The sequence below is a fragment of the Pipra filicauda genome, unplaced genomic scaffold (genome assembly GCF_003945595.2).
Source record: "Pipra filicauda isolate LSUMZ 115617 unplaced genomic scaffold, ASM394559v2 scaffold27_size4233163_pilon, whole genome shotgun sequence".
Lineage (NCBI taxonomy): Eukaryota > Metazoa > Chordata > Aves > Passeriformes > Pipridae > Pipra > Pipra filicauda.
The window spans coordinates 1,120,475-1,138,142 of record NW_024104398.1 but is presented as its reverse complement, the minus strand read 5'-3'; the positions used below and the strand labels follow the sequence as shown (position 1 = coordinate 1,138,142).

The window sequence follows — 17,668 nt, the reverse complement described above, 5'->3', positions numbered from 1 at the left end:
CCCACTGTCTAATTTTGGAGAATGGATAAAAAATAGAAAATAATTCCAAACCCAGACACACAGGATGAAAAAGGAAGAGCCTGAAAATATTTGTCTTAGTGGAAAATCTCATTATTTGAGTGTGTGGAGCCTTTCAGTGCAGATAATTTAGGGCAGTGGATAAGGCATATTTTTGGCAGAACTGGAATCCAACATTTAGGGGGCCCTCAAGGATAAGTTCTCCTCTCAAAAGCTGTGGAAGGAACTAAGCAGGCTCTTGTAACTGTACAGAGGGAGGAAAGTGCAGCTCAGTGAAAGGGGTGACTTTGGTAGAAGGAAAGGCAAGAAAAGTCATTAATGGGATCATCTGGAAACAGAGAAATGTTTGGCTAGACTCTTCCTGTCAGTGAGTTATAACAAATGACGGATAATTTCCCAAGGGAAGAGGAAGGGGATTGCATTGCCCAAATCTCTTAAAATGCCACGTTTAGACCAGTAGCAAACACTTTATTGAGTCAAATCTGTGCTGGCTAAGAAATGGGAATGGATGACCTAACAGACCTTTTTCTGCTGTAATGCTGTGACCCATGACACACCAGCTGACGCAGTTATGGCACCGATGCTTGACTTCTGTCCTAGGCACAGCTGTCACAAAGATTCACATGCTGGGCTGTGGGAGTGCTTAATCCAGCAATTTAATCTGGCTCTGCTGTAGCTCTGTGGCTGCACAGAGAGGAGGGAGCCAGACAGCTCCTGGGTTCTTGCTGTGCAGCCTGCTGAAGGGATTTGCAGCCACCACAGTGACCAGCCGGCCTTCCCTGTTTCGCTCACTCAGAATTCACGCGTCAGATGATACCTAAGCTCACAGTTTCAGAAATAAGATGCAGTTCTCTCCTTCTCCCACACTCCTGCAAATCCCTTTGGCTGATATAGGCAGGTGCTCATTTTGCCAGGTGTGATGTGAAGGTGAAAAGCTGGCCCTAGAGCTGCCTGCTTTCTTTGTTTTTACTGAGTTCTTACTGCAAAGTATCTTTAAATCTTGCAGTGGCTCTGCTAAATTGGGTTCAGTTGGGATGCAGGGAGCTGTGTGCTGCATACTGACTGGCAGCACTGGCTAATTAATTGCACAGTGATTACATTCACACACCTGCCCCAGGCTGGCAGAAGGTATCAGGTTGCTTGTTGGAGACAATAATAATGACAATGGTGATTTGAATTATTGCACAGTGACTGTATGCTGAGGTAATGACACCACCATGACTCATTGCTTTGGAAATAAGGATCCACACTTGGCAGCTGAACATTCCCAGAAATCTTCAGAGCAGCACGGGGATATAATCCACTGAATTTCATGCAGGTGCAGGCTTGGGCATACTTTTGCAAGGGATTTCAGAAATATTGCCACAAACCTGCTGACACTAAGGGCTTCCTAGCTGGACTATATGGGGCCGGTCACTCTAAATTTCCCTGGGGCAGCAGAGACACACAGAAACTGTGTGGAACAGCAGCAGAGACTGCCAGAAGAATTCTTCACTCCTGTACATTTGCAGCTTCTGCCTGTCACCAGACCTCCTCTGAGAAGAGACATAAGGTGTTGTTAAATTTAAATCTTAAATTGGAAACAAATGCTCTGTGGTACACTGATAAGTAATGACTGAGGGCCTTAGTGTTGTTTAAATAGATGTAAGAATAAGGAGCTAGTTTTTTGTTATTATGTTTCATTGCTTTTACTTCTCCCTTTGAAAAGCAGAAGAGAGCAAGAGAGAGCAAGAACAAGTGTTTGCTATGCTGATCTCAAGGAAAGAGATACAATGGTATATTTACATTCATAGCAGAGCAGGAATCACAGGTTTTAAAAGGTGTTCCAACTGGGTTGCTTCAGATGGACAAGTAGCCATAAACTCTATGTGCCAGGTGACAGGGAAACTTTTTTGCACCAAAGCCACCTGGGACCTCAAGGGATACATCTCGGACAAGCCAGCTTGTGTCTGAAGCTCACAGGTGGAAACCCTTCAAGCACAGCAGGACAGGTTACAAGAAGCACCTGAAGCAGGAAGAAAAGGTAAAAGCTCATGAAGCAAACACACCAGTCCTGGTGGAAGTGGATAGACAGAGCTGGTAATTTCTGTGTTTAAAAGAGAGAGTTGGGAGCACAGGGTCTAATGGAGATGGATCAGAGGACAGTGCTGAGATTAAAAGACTGACAGAAAACTCACAGCTGTGTTTTACATCCTGTGTCACAACCAACCCAGCTAGACTTGGTTGCAGGGCTCTGTGCCACTCTGTATCCATTTTTTTCAGTCAACTCCTTCCCTTCTAGGAATAATTGGAATTACATGAGCAGCAGTTAAAGTATAGCAAGGTTTCACCCATTGGACCCTCATGACATATACGGCTAACTATGCTTTCTTTGGTTTGGTATCACTTCTGATTAGACAGATGTTGGGGAATACATTTAATGGAGGTAGTTTGGTGTGCAAGCTGCAGTGCAAGCTGCACAGACTCATTAAAAATCTTTGTTCACACATGTGAATTCATGTACTGTTACTTTCAGTTCACTGTGAGGGAAGTTATGCAGTGCCATAGCTAGAGGACATCAAGATTCATTTTGCTTCTGTCTTAGAAGTGGTCATACCTTGATGCCATTTCTTAATCTCATAAGACAGCCTGTCTTTGATCACTTGATCAGTGCAGACCAAATTAATCCAAGATGAAGGAGAAGGATTAATTTGCTCTCTGGACCTGGCTTGGGTCACCTTGCTGATTCTCATTTCTTTCTTCTGTCAAGTGGTGGAAGTCAGACCCTGCACCCAACCTAGCTACAGGGAGAGCTCCATCATCTTTAAACTTCTGGAGTTGTTTCATCATAAAACAGAGTATTAGGAGGATGGGAAGGCAGCAAAGTGACATATTGAGTAATGCATAGCACAACAGCTAACTCTATGCACCAAATGTAAACCCTGACTTGCAGGAAATTCAGGCTTTTTCATAATAAAGCCAAGAGATCTGACAAAAATCAAACCAACAAAGAGAAATAAAGTAACCAGGAATGAAAACCCCAAAATGTAGAAAGAGAGGTTCTTGGGGTCTTCAGGGATCGCACTCAGCTAATTGACACTCTCTAGTCAAAAATAAACAAGTTTCTTGTTGTCTGATAGGCAAAAAGAAAGAGAAAAGGTATAGGGTGTTAAGCAAGAAGTGGGAGCTTCCTGCATTGTAAGGTTCTGGGATGTACAGAAAAATTTGATAATGGAGGTGATGCGACAGGCTTGGTGTGCCCCACGAGGCAGGCTTGCCTGTTCGGTAGCCCTTCCTACCTTGCAGTATGCTTGTGTTACTGGTACACCTTGGTGATAAGCTCATAGCTCAGGAAGTTGTGCTTCTTGAACTGTGGTCTGTGGGGAGCCTGTGGTTGGTAGAGTACTTCCTCCTGCTCACTGGTCCCCTTGTTCCTACTCAAATGTCCACCCTTCAACTGTTTGGTCTTTGGACTACATTTGATGCTCCGCATGTCCAGGCCAGTTGGCTCAGCCTGGAAAGGACCATGCTTAATAGCCAAGGCAGCAGCTGTTCCAGTTGCCAAAAGGTAAAACAAACCAAGCGTCTCCTAAATACCCTGACACCTCATAGCTTAGCAAAACTCTCTGTTTCCCACCTACTCCACTTTCTGTTACAGGCACCCTCAATTTCAGCAGTGAGGTTTTGCACCCTGCAATTGAATTCTCACTTCTGTGAGCTTTTTTGTACCTGCCAGGGATTTTCAAATGCCTGCTTCTGTGCAGGCTAGCAGGGGTTTGCACACACAGATTGCAGACATCCACCTCTCCCCAGCTGGACCCTGCCTGTGCATGTTTACATATGTTTGCCAAAGTGGAGCAAGTCATCACCCTGCCAGGGAGCTCCACTTATGGCACAAAGGAATCAGGTGAGGGACAGTTCACCTACCCTTAAATCATTCACCAGTTCACCAAGTCCTCACCACCTTGGTCACATAGACCAACAGAGGAAATTACAAAAAGGAATGAGTGCTATTATACTTCTGGGGATGAAAGATGTCATGGCTACTTGTGCAGGTGGAAGAACACTAATTCATGTGTCAGTGTATTAAGTAACAAGTGGACACAGAGCTGTCTGCTCACATAATGACACCAGATTGTTGTCTTACACATGACAGGGGTCAGCTTGAAGGTCTGATAGATCAGCATCACACTAGAGGAACTGTGTAGACTTGTACTGTTGCCTCCTGAGCACAGCAAGGATAGCTGAGCTGGCTTGAAAGATCCAAGTCTTAGGAGCAGGCTCTGTGCAGACACATGGAGCAAGCTGGCAGAATAACCGAGCTTGTGCTAAGCTCTGGTGTCCTGGTTGCTGCCATCACCAGGTTTAAAGCTGACACATGTATTGTTCCTCATTACTACCATCATACAGACAAAGGACATGACTGCAGCTTATCTGCATTTGAACTGAGAAGAGTCTTGCCCCCATTCGAATTCAGGAGTCAGGTCAGCTCTGCAGAACCTTGCTGGACAAGGGCTACTGATGTTGTGAGGGATATGTAACCATTGTCACTCATCAGAACATAAACCTGGTGTTTAAAACCAGTGGTGGTTCTCTAACCACAGAAGCAGCAGGGTCAAGTCACTCAGGAGCAGAGAAGGAGGGGTGCTTGCAGTGCTTCCCCATAAACCCTCAAAATGTGCTTCCTCCTAAATTGGTCAAACTTAGTTGTAAGCACTTACAGAGAAACAGCAGCAATACCCCTGTCAGAGACTCTTGTTTGACCTTGTCAACAAACTTTCAGCAAACTTTTCAGTTCTCTCACAGTGTTTATGAAGTTGCTAACTTCTCTGAGTTTCCTAGGTTAATTAGGTCTGTCCCTCCATTTAAATACACAAAGGTATGTATACTGCAAAGAATCGCATATGCACAAAACCCCAAATACGAGCTAATTCACATTACTGATAGTTCCCAGGTCAGCTCTACTACCAAACAAGCCTTCTCACACTCACAACCATGACACAGGCAGAAACAAAATAAAAAACAAACATCAAAAAAAATCCCTGAAGGTGGAGTCCTTCTTTCAAAGCCCTCCCTTTCTTTTTCCTTCAGTCTAGCTGTTTCCTGCATTCATTAAGACCAATGGAATACGCTGCTGGTGGTCCCACACTGGACTGGAGCTACTATATCCTACTGGTGTAAAATTCACCTCACAAAGTGTACTGCTGTCTTTATGTAACCTTGCACATATATGTTTTGCACTCAACAATTTGTCTCACAAACATCAACCGTCTTTTTTATTCAGTTAAAACATACCTTTGCAAGTCAAAACCGCTTTGCAGGTTTTATTAGCTCTACTCCCTTATTATCAATTGACAGTTAATGATAAGTCGTTCTCCCCCATATTCATAATCAGAGATTTTCAGGGCATTTGTCCTTTGTCTTTTCAAACCCAAATTATTCTCCTAGGAGTTCCAGCGTATGAGCAAAGCTAAAGATTTTGTTTTAGTTGGCAGGCAATAAAGGATGATTTATACTCCTGCAAGATCAGCGCAAAGAAGAGAGCTGCTGAAACACCAGCCTAGCCAGGGTCAGAGGGGCTAGAGAAAGGACATTTTCCTGAACAAAAAGCTGTAAACATGTTTGCTGGATAATTCAACTTCTCTGGAAAGGTTTGTGTGGTGCAGGAAACAGAATCAAATGTTTGGAAGAAGAGAAACAACTTCCTAAGCTGTAAGACCATAAGGAAGCCCCAGACCTCCTTCACCCTCTGGTGTCGGCGTTTTAGAGCGGCCCAGCCGAGCCACCAGCTGGAGAGAAGACAGATGGGCTTGTTCTCTGCATTCTAAAAACACATGAAGTGTTGGAAGCCCAGAGAACCCCCATTTTGACTGCAGGGCCAGGGCTTTGGACAGAGGTTTTGCCCTTTCCTGGCTCATCTGGACAGGAAGGAAGACTGGAATGGAAACCCAGAGAATACTTTTCTATATTGTACTTACTTAACAAAGAGGGGAAAGGGAAACGGAAAATAAAGGGAAGGGACAAATTTTCAATTCAAACTTCATTAAGAATAGACTGTGGTTTTGCTTTAATAAAGCCATTCTGTTTCAAAATAATTAAAAATAATTAAAAATTATTAGAATCTGCATGTTATATTAGAGCCAAAATCCTGGGCAAAATATTAAGAGAAACAGCAGAGTAGTTATAAAAAGCTATGTCTTGCTTACCCTATGAGTGAATTGAGTGTAGATATATGAGACGCACAAAAAATGAGGGCCTAACCACACAGACTTGCACAATGCTCAGCAGTCTTCCTCTCCGCTAAGAAATACCTGCAAACACTTATCTCAGTCCTGATTTGCAACTAGAAATGGCCAAATAAATCCATGGGACTTGTGTTCTGTATTTGAAGGAGCAGAGCACAGGCCTTCTGGTCCTCACATAAGGCACCACAAAAAGGGGCTTTAAACCAGCCATTCACTCACTGATCTGCAGGCTTCTTTAGACATGAATATTCATATTTTGGGTAAGATTTCCTTCCAATGTCAGTGTGAATGGATTTCAATATGCAGTGCTCTTAGTAGAAAAAAAAAAATCTAAATCTGTGAATTTACTCTTTGTCATTCTTAAGCCTTACTCCAGCAATTTCATATTCCTCATATTTAACTTTGATTAGGCATTGGAGAAATGTGTTTATTTCTTGCTTCATGATCTATTAGGATCCCTGCCTACATTAACACTGGAGCACGGTTAGAGATCTACCTTCCTGAGGAAAGGAGAGGAAGAAAAAAAGGCCTCGTTGGGGTATTTCAAAGATATGGAAAGGTGGGGAAAGGCAACGGTCCCCATCACCTTCTAGTGGTGAACACCTCTAGAACACCTAGAAACACATAGAAACTAGAACACCCCTATCAGCTCTCAGAGTGAGAGAGGTATTCTAGTTTGCTGGGCTAAGTTGAACAACCTGTTCTGTGGGTGGCTATGGCCCTCATCATCCTGTGCTGGTGGAACAGCCTAGGGCCTGTTAGTGAAGGACTTGTTAGTGAAGCAGTGTCAGAAATTGTTAAAATGTCCCTGTGGTGACTGGGAGCTCAGCACATGACTGCAAAACCTGCCAAGCAGCAAGGCAGGTCACCTCACACAGACCCCACTAAACCATTGCTGGGACCTCAAACTTGTTTATTTAACTGTGTTTATGGTCACCCAGTCACCAGGGCTGTAATGTAAGTAAGTCATGAGCCAAAGGCTGTGGGTTCATAGTAGTCTTGACAATCCATAACATGATTTACTTGGTCATGTCCTCCCCAAAACACCAGTGCTGAACCCACCTCTACCTCCAGGCTGCTATTGCTTGTCTGACACTGGGGCACTCCCACTTAGGGAACCAGAGAGTGGAAAAAGGTTTGTGCTGGACACAGCTCTCTGGCTTGGCTCTCTGTTCAGCTTGGTGAGGAATGAACAAATATAACACTTGGATTCAGCCCACTGGCACCAATCACCCTGAATTACTCCCTGGAGCTGCTGCTTCTCCAGTAAGACCAAGATCCTTGTCGTTGAGTAGGCTCATAAATGGGGCACAACAATTAAACATCTAAAGTTAGGCAGAGTAAGTCCAGGCTAGATCTAGATAGCTAGCTCTAAATAGCAAAGGGAGATAGCAGATTGCCAGGCCAAGGGACTAACCCCACCATCTATCCCTATCTCAGGCTGCTCTTCACAGTGCCCCTCCTGCAATCTCTACTGGTTTCCAAGCACAGAGGACTCATCTCTGCTGGGAGGGTAACACAAATCTATTTCCCTTTTGCTTGGAAAAGTTGCCAATTAGATTCAGTCTAAAACTAATTAATTTCTAATCCTAAGAAAGGATTAGAATGGGAGTTCAGTACAGAATTACACTAAAACGTTCTGTGTTACGTATTTGTCCTCTGGACAGAGAGGAAAGTTGTCCAAAGTCAAACTCTTTTTTTTTTTTTCTGCTGATTCAGCAGGAGAAGCTCTGAGTTTTGCCTGGTTTCTGCTTTTGTGAGGGGTATCAGGAGTGACAAATTCCTTGAAGAGAACTCAAGGGGGTAAAAAAGGAAAGAGACAAGAGAAAAATTCTTGGCAGGCAAGATGAAAGATTGGGTCAGGTCCCAGGCTGTCATTTAGCCAAATATGTGGGATGAACTTTTTTTTGTCTAGAAGTCTGCTAGCAATTTGAAGAACAGTGATGCAGGTAACCAGCAGTGCTGTCAGTCTCCAGACTCTGCTATTTGTTGGTCTCTTTCTGCTTCCTTGGTGAATTTTTTCAAGCAGCAGAAAATTTAATCCAGTTCAAGAGGGGATGCAGCTGCTTTCTGTTCTGCCCAACAGCTGCTTTTACAAGACAGAGGTTTCAAAAGACTAGCTTTCTTCAGAGGGCCAAGGGAGGGATGTACATGAGCTGTGTGGATTCCCTATATTTGGCAAAGTTTTCCCAGCATCCAGAAGGTTGTCTGTTTTCAGCTGGTTTCAACAAAGCACTTGAAATGCCCCAACGATGCATTAGCCTTGCAAAAGCAAAGAGAAAGTACTAATTAACATGGTCAGGAGATAATTTCCAGCAGTAAGACAGGTCTTTCAACCCTACCAGAAACAGTCCTGATACACAGATCCCAGAAAATCACCTAGAGCAAATACTAGCAGCCCCTTGCAAGACCATTATCAGAGCCAGAATTCCAGCCTGGCCTCAGAGAACAAATCTCGGGGGGGGGTTGTGCTCCTCCTCATCCATGGCAATGGAGGGTACTGCAGAAAGGGCAGTCCCCTGGCCCCACTTCCACACCCTCCCAACACACCACTTTTGCTTCAGCTATAGAGGCTGTGTAAACACTGAGGAAGCTGTTTTAGCTGCATAATCCAGCAGGGAACTTGTACACCAAAGGCTTTCTGAGAGATGGATCCTCTTCCTAGCATCAACCCAAACCTAAAGGATGGTCTGGGGCAAGACCAGGGTTTCCCTGCTTAATAAGGATCCAGGAGACTGGGCTACAAAGTAAATGGCTATAATCAAATCTGCTCCATGAGTTCATGCTTTGGTCTCCCTCCCTATAATGACAGTAGAAGATATCTGCTTTCAGCTGGTTGTTGGGAGGCTTAATATCCATGAAACACACAGAGATCCTTTCATGCCTACAAGGACTTCATATTAGTCACACAATGTGATTACTGAAAACACCTTGTCCCTTTCAAAGGTACCAGTAATGCAGAAAGCAGAAATCCTTTACTCAGACATAAATACATTCCCTGTTTAGAAAAAGCTTATAGAAAGTCTGGGAAAGGCACACACATAGGCATGTATATATTCATCTATTTGAAAAGAGCTGCATTCCATAGCACTCCCTGGCTCGTGTGCATCTAACAGAATATCTATTTAGGAAAATGTGACTAGCATAACCAGCTATGCAGTGCTCACATCTGCTAATCCTTTGCTGCTCAAGTAATCATCTTCGCTTGCAAAAAGATTTATACTATTTTGGGTGCAGGCGAAGAGGAGCTAAGCACTTCAGAACTCTTGCAACTGATTATCTTTGAGGGAAGCATGGCCTTAATGTTCCCACTCCAGCAGGGTATAGAGAGATCTCATTTCTGGAGGTAGGCAGAATTACTTTAGATAGGTCAGGTATTGAATGGACAGAGGAAAGGCTTGAAGCTACAATATTTACCATATTGGGTGATGCTTATAGCTCTATTTTATTTGCACAGGTTAAACAGCACTGCTTCCTCGACCACAGCTGCCTCGCAGGGCTGTGCTACCAGGTACTTTCACAGTACTTTCAACCCCCCTCCTTCAAACTTCACAGTTAAAAGACACCAGCTGAAACTTGCCTTGCCTCTCCGAGATGTAAGCATCTGACACCCAGGGATGGATTCTGAACCCAGCCAGCTCCAGCTCTGGAGAGTTACTCCAGAGTGACACCAGTGCGTGGCTCCAACTAAGCCATGTGCATCTGTATGTTTTAGGGATTTCCCCTGTCAGAGTGGGAGGATGGGATTGACACTTGTGTTCCTGCATTGTAAGAGCAGATCAGGGATGCCAAACAGAGTGCTGGAGGGAGAGTGGGGTGCCAAGGGTCTCGGCAGAAAATACAGCTAGCATACACACAAGCAGCCTTATGTAACAGCCCATGCCCCTCCACAGCAGATGGGGTGCAACCACTGCACAAGGACAACTCTTCTCTACCCTGTGTATCACAGGCAGCCCTCTCTGGCAGAGAAGCATAGAAATGGTTTGACAGACATGGTTTAACTCCTGAAGACACTGTGCACCTTTTTTGGCAGACAGTTCTCATGGATGCCAACTTGCCTGTTCAGCTGTCTTCTCACTGCTGCTTCTCTTTGTGCAGCTAGATCAATGCCAGGGCCAGGGTGTGCCCAGCATCCTTACATCTCCTATGCTGCAGTACAGATGTGTCCTTTCATCTTTGTTTTCTCAGCTTTGATCCATAACAATTCAGAAAGAGAAATCTGAGGTCTTATTTGGTAGTATGAATATTTAAAAGTACAGAATATTATGCTGGGGGCTTTTTTGTTTGTTTTTGTTTGTTGTTTGTTTTATTTGTGGTTTTTTTTTTTTTTTTTAAATTATCAAACATCTCATGTTTGTAACTATTTTTGCTTTAATACCTCAGAAGTCCCTTCCACATAAGGCCCCAGATCAGCCTATGATCTAGTTGCTGCTCTGAACACCGGGGCTGCCAAGACCAGCTCCATCCCAGCACGTACCACGGCTTGTGACTGTAGGACCACTCTGTACTGATAACAGCATAGCAAGAGGCATTATAACCTCTCCTTGGTCTTCTGGAGAACATGTGCTAAATGTCCTTTCCCCTGTTTTTCTAATTCTAAATCTAATTAGAAAGAATCTAATTAGTTGTTTATTGTCATTAATTTGTAATTCCTCACAAAGGGCAACCTCAACAATCACAAACGCACAGACACCCTTCCCTACACAGGGGAATGCCTGTTTGATACAGTTGGGAAAGTGTGATAGACTTCTGAGACACCAAGAGTTTTGATGACAGTATCTACCCTCTCCTCACAGATCTTGATCAGTCACTAGAACTTGATCAGTCATTCCAAACAGCTGCCTTTTCTTTCTAATTACCCTTCCAAAGAGCTATTTCTTTCTATTCCCAATTGCAAAATATGTTCTCCCTTCAAAATTATAATGGCTAAAGGTCTGTGATGAACAATATTTTGTCCAAGTTTCACTAAGGCACTTTGGTTTCCATGCTCTTTAGCAATCAACCCAGATAACCATTTAAAACTCTGGGATGGCATCTTGCTGAAGCTTTTTTTTTTTTCCTAATGGATTTGGTTTAGGTATTGGCTTTTATGTCTATTCTTCAGGTAATTTTAGAGATTCTTCTGAATCTCACAATCCTATATTGTTGATCTAGAGAAGTCACTTATATTTACCAATAGTTGAGTTAATATATAGTCCTACTATCACTTGGAAAAATTCTATAAAACAGATAATCTCTGAGATATCTGGAATATGTACATGTGGCTGAATAAGAGATGGAGCCAGCTCAAATTTGTGCCAAGCAACCCTCACAGCTAGTCTCCAATAGTCACTGATTTACATATATACCTGTACACACAGAGCAAGAGAGATGCACACAACATATGTGCACATTTTTCAGCCTATGTCACCTCTAGGTTGGAAAGTCAACAACACAAACCAGCACGTAGCCATTTAGGACAGGAAGTGGAAAACTATATTTAGCTGAAACTATAGTAGAAAGTAGATGATCAGAATACTGCTTACATTTGTGGCCCCATTCCTGTGAACACTGATATAAGGCAGTCTGCAACGATGAGAAGTTCCTACTCGGGGGTAGTATTCCCAGTATGGTCTGTCTGCCAGCAAACAATGGGACAGTTGCCTTCCATGCTACTACCAGTACCACTGCACAACGTGCTCCAAGCATCCGCCAAGCTTGGCAAGTACTCACTTAATGGAAGTGCTGGAAAGATCATATAACAAGTCAATGTGGTTGCAAACGTGCTCTTCTGTTAAATGAATTTCAGGAGATTTTTGTCTCCTCCCTGGACATACCAAATTCAGGTAGCTTTGGGTACTCTTCTTTGTATCTTTACAGTAATATGCCGATCTTAGTGCAATGCATCTTGAGCACAAACATTTCCTTCTTGAGAAGCACTATCCCTCTTGACTGGAAAGTGTATCATTGCTTGACAGACAGCAGGTATTTGATAACACTGATTTGTTTCCAGTTGCCTGAACTGTCCCTGGCCCATTTAAACATCACATCTCATATGTTCTAGGTCTGGATTTTTTTTTTAGCAGTACTTTGCACTGGGTTCAAGGCCTCCTGAAGCCAACAGGAGTTGTTCTCCTGATTCAAATGAGCTCAGATTAAGCCCTTTAAAAAGCATGGCTTTTAAGGAGTTTTTAAGAATTGTTTTCTCAGTTCAACCCTGTAAATGTTGGTATTAGATTTATTTACTGCACTGAAGAGACAAATATGTAGCCTGGGTAGAAGATAACAGCTTTTGTGGTCAACAACTATTTAGAAGTTCCCATTCCAGCAGAAGTCATGGGTTTGATAGCGTACTTGATAGGATCTCTGGTCTGCCCTACACAGGAGGTCAGACAAGACAGTCAAAACAGTCCCTTTCAAAACTAAAATCTGTGAACCTGTCAGAGTTTTTCAGTTTACAGATTCCTCCAATGCTCTAAATTCATCACATGAAATCTGTCAACTGTGATGGGGGGTTTTGTGCCAAGAAACGTCACCAGAAAGATGCACAATCATTACTTCATTAGGTAACCTGGTGTCCCAGAAATGAGAACCACTGTAACCCATCCCAACCTAAAACAGCCACTATCTCAAAGGACTATTAAATATTTGCATATAACATCTGTCTCAGCTCCTATCTGCTCTACTCATCACCTCCTCCATACATTTGCCAGATGCTGGAGTGAAGGCATATATCTTTTCATGAAACCATGGTCATCATGCTCAAGCAGCTCCGATTTCTCCAGGTGTTTAGTGATCTCACCACTTATTAATGTTCCTAGGAGTTAGCCTGACTCTAGGTCAGAATTACTGGTTAAATTTCTCCCAACCCATTTTGGAACAATTGGATTAGACTGATTTCTATTCAGCCCCTGGCTACACTTCTCCCTCATTCCTCTCTGAGTAGCTACTAATTCTGGAAGCAGGTTTCTCCCCAGTGTTTTTCTGCCATTTCACAGGTATAAATCAGCAGAACCTCCTTATGGATTTGCTACATGCAGAATAGACCCTTCAGTCATTACTAGCAATGGATACATGGATACTTTTCAAGTTGCTAGGGTACTTCTAAGATCATTTGCATTGCGATAGTTTCTGTGCATGTGAATAAGCCTTCCCTTTTAATTAATAGCCCAAAGACCATGGTGAACTGAGGTGCAATCTCACCAACTGCTCGTGCAATTTTTGTGCACAGAATTTTAAAATCAGGTCCAGATTCTCCATCAGCAGCTTGCCCTATGTTACCATATCTTTTGAAAGCTACCAACTTTATCTACATATATTTTGTGAAATTGGCACCTAATTCAGTGTGACCGTAACAGGAAATTACCTAAACGCCATTTAGAAATGTTTCTAATTCTGTAACGTGTTGGAGGCCACAAGGTACACATGCTGAAGTGTAATTTTGAGGATCTTCACCAATATTATAGAATGTAAACAGAAAGAGTTAAAACAGATTTTAAAATACCCAAGTTTTTTTATGAGTGGGAGACAGACTGAAAATAAAGACAATCAGTTAATGAAAAAAAAGGTAATTCTGTTAAATTGTTCAGATGCTCAAAACTCTATGAAGAATGCTTGTGGCATGCCCATTTTTGCTTCAATATTCCTCCAACCACTTGATTTACAGTCCAAATCTAAGGTCTATGGCTTGTTTACTTTCTCCTGCAAGTTTAGACTGAAAGCAAACCTTTGCAAGCATGTGGTTCATTTCAGACAAGCTGAGAAAAAGAGAATATATCTTTCAGTTTATAATACTTAACATCTTAACTATCACAAATGCAGAGAATATCTGCCAAGTGCAAAATCTCTGGTTTATCATCGACTAAATTCCTCTTACCAGTCTGCAGGGATTGGACACTTACATTTTTTCCTTATGGGTGTGTGATCTTTGTCCCTCAGTGTTTAACAACACATGGAACTGAGGAATTACACCTTGAAACAGGAGTGTCATTGTTCCACTTAATGCAAACAACTGAACAAGGCAAAAGCAGTGACAATTGTAATGCAGGGTTCTCCCTCCAGCCCCCGCACTGCATGTGGGTATTTGGGAACAGTGCTATGGTGAAACCATTGCACAGTAGCCTGTCAGCAGCAATTTCACCTCCTTTTTGTCTGAGTGTGCTCCAAGTCTGGCAGCACACTAAAGACTGAAAATGCAAGTATCCCATATCTATCCACCCATACAGCCTCTTCTACCAGACCCATCACAGACATATCTGGGAGCTTTTATTCACAGGAAATAGGCTGTCTAACTGTGTCAAACAGGTAAGAAAAAGTCTTAATATCTCCTATTACTATGTTTTTCCAAGGGGGGGGGGGGGTGACTGAAGGTTTCAGCAGCTATGTAATTTTCCCCTGATTGTTTACAACAGGAAACAGAAATTCTCGGTTTCAGCATGGGCTTTATGACACGACCGAGCCTCAGGAGGATTCCAGCCTTATCCTGGAATCCCAGGAGCTAGCTGACTGTCGTCCCAGTCAAAATCCATTTTCTGTCCCACTATGTTTTCTTGGGGCTCAGTCCTGCAAGGTGCAGTGTTTGTTGGCCAGGAGCAAGGAAAGCCTGTATTCTTTTCCTGACAGAAAGTACATTTGAAGTCTCTTGGGAGTCCGTGGACAGAGTCTGTGTATACCTTAGCACGCAGGAGCTGGAGTGACCATCAGCTGATAGGGATGAGCCCTTATCCACTTCTGCATTTGAGCAGAAACAAAGCAAGCCTCCCAGAAAAGCTTTGTCACATTTCCAAAACCAGAAAACTCCCTTTTTCTGTCCTTTGCCCTAAACTGCAGCTTGAGATTCATCCTTCTTCTTCCCTAAATAGCTAAGATTCAAGCTAAATAAAGGTATTGCAATTTGGTTTTAGCTGGAACATGTTAGCTAAAGGAAATACTGTAAATTACAGCACAATCTTGCCACACTATTGTGACTATGTAGCTGATAACTCAGCAGCCGGCTTACAAATGCAGCTGAGAACTCTTTGTTAAGTAGGAAAAGCAAAGCAACAGTTGTTAAAAATGAGCAGTCACTAAAGATTCAGGACTTACCCTGAGTCATCCCTGGCTCCCTTCTGTCCTGCTGATGTTTTCATCCTTACAGCAAACTTTAAGACACTTTCTGTTTCACAGTGGCTGGAGAGTTCCTCGGTAAGAAAAGCAATTCCTTTCCATCGCTGAGCAGAACCTCCACATCCTCAGGTTTTGCACTGAAGATGGTATTTCAAGGGGCGTCAGGGGGAGGATGTTTAAAACCAGCTTCAGGCTCAGTAGTATCAGAGGGCAGAGGACTAAACAAACACTGAAATGAAAGCAAACTACCAAGAAGATCCGATTTTAGCCTCTCTTATTTCTACTTCCTGTATTTATATGAACGGGGGATTTCAGGAAGAGGCAGTCTTTGGTGGTCAAGGGTGTGTGTGCGTGTGTGTGTGTGTGTTAGAAACCCATATTTAGTAGTGCAGGCAGGTTAACCTCATTAGAAAGAAGGGCATGAGACCATCAACTTGTTTCTCTAACTTAAATAAGTTTCAAGGGAAATTGTTTTACAGGCTACAGGTATATCAGGAGGCAACAGAGCATAGTGAACTTTGTAAAGGATTTTGTAAGGCAGCAAAGCAGTAAGTCTCCGTCTGCAAATTCCTGAAGCATGTGTATTTCTACTGCTTGAGTAACTGGAACCAGATGGAGCTTGGAAACCTTTATATTTACACAGGACCTGAGAAAATGAAATGTCTAACACTAGCAGAGGACAGCTTCACAAAAACATTCCCAGTTAAAGCAAAAGCTAATGATAAGGTTGTACAACTGCTAGCAAATGAACAGCTATCTGTGCTGTGAAGCTGCAGTCAGTCTCAGAGCACATTTGACCCAGAGTTACTTAAGTGATCAAGTAATGGTTGCTGTACGGGAAACCTGACTGAATACAGACCAGCTGTGGAAGCTGGGGACTGACAGATGTGCTGTCAGACAGGGCTGGTGGCACTCCTATTTGGCAACGCCATTGTTCCAGAAATATCTGATACTAGGAGAATGCATAATGGAAAAAATAAGGCAGAAGTAGGAAGCAGAGGCGGAGAAAAGCAATTGCATGGAATGGACAGGGAGACAAAGGTAACTTTTTGCCCCTTTTATCTTTAGAAGGAATTTCTCAGCTTTTTAAAAATAGACAGTGCCATACAGCCCATAGCAGAATGCAAATGTCAGGGAACTGCCAGTGCATTGGCAAGAGGGAGACTAGACCTCAGTGTAGAACACAGAGCCAATTCTGCTGGCACTGAGCTAAGGAGAGTCAGGGGGTCCTTCACCGTCACCAAGTCACAACTTCTGTGCTAACACTAGACCAAATTTTCCCTTTTTTTTTTTTTAATAAAGACTGTGACTTCTGTTCACATGAGAAAATTTATGTTCTAGCTTTTAGAAGGATTCATCTTAGAAAATCAAAGAGCCTAAGTGAAAGACTGCATGATGGAAAATTCGCTACCCTTCTACATAAGGTGTCTTAGGGTTTAATTGCTGGTATTATTTAAATTCACACCTGATTCTTTCCCTCGTTTAGTTTTAAATTTTCAGCTACTGTATTTCATAATGCTCTTTTCTACTACATTAAGGAGCTAGTTGCTCCATCTCCTGGAGTAATTTTCAGGCAATGGCAAACTCATTCAATGAAGAATTTAGTCCTCTTAGACAGGCAGGTTGGCTGAGATTCACTCATTCCTTACTGCAGGCTTGTCAGATCTCAGCTCTGAATCCTTCTGTGGGTTCTGAGCGCAGAGGTCCAAGAAAAAAATATGTTCTAGATTTGCTCACCAGCTGGGCACCTTTGAAATGCACCTTGGGTACTGGCATGAGAACAACCTCCTACACGCCTCACACGAATTCAGCTCTACCCCACATTTCCATTTCCCTCCCCTGCAATTCGGCAGGGACCAGGCCCACTCAGCATTTACCCTTGTTTTGCTGGAAAAAAAGTTTGCTGAGACAAAAACTGGGAAGTTGGGCTGCTTGCATGGACTTCCTCAGATGGGAAAAACTGTTCACACAAATAGGCAGCTGTCCTATGCGAAGACCTAAGATTTTGCAAATGCAGAACATCACAGAGTGTTAGACAATTCCAATGATATTTTTAGGGAAGCAGGAACAAAATTACTAGAATTATTCACAAGATTTGGGGGGAAAAAATGGCAACAATACAGAATAAAAAAATCCAGTATTTTGGTGCTATCTCAGTTTCATGTGATTTGAGTAAAATCTTTCACACTACTTCCAATGTAAAGAATGTAGTTTCAGAAATGTGAAGTTTCAAAATTTGTTTCGCTAAAGATATTGACCAAATTTAATTTTAAAAGATTTTGTAATTTTCTACAAAGTACTCAGTATCTCTGTAAAATATTTAAAATATGAAAATGAAGACA

General features: G+C 42.7%; 1 protein-coding gene across 1 annotated transcript in view; it reads right to left on the bottom strand.

Annotated features, from left to right (window-relative positions):
• The window catches only part of RIN3 (Ras and Rab interactor 3), a 67,045-nt gene extending 51,685 nt beyond the window's left edge, over positions 1 to 15,360 (bottom strand). Inside the window, exon 1 of the mRNA XM_027746100.2 lies at positions 15,306 to 15,360. Within this exon, the coding sequence (XP_027601901.1) occupies positions 15,306 to 15,349 (44 nt within the window). The 5' untranslated portion in view covers positions 15,350 to 15,360. The remainder of the gene's footprint in view (positions 1 to 15,305) is intronic.
• Between the last annotated feature and the right edge of the window lie 2,308 nt (positions 15,361 to 17,668).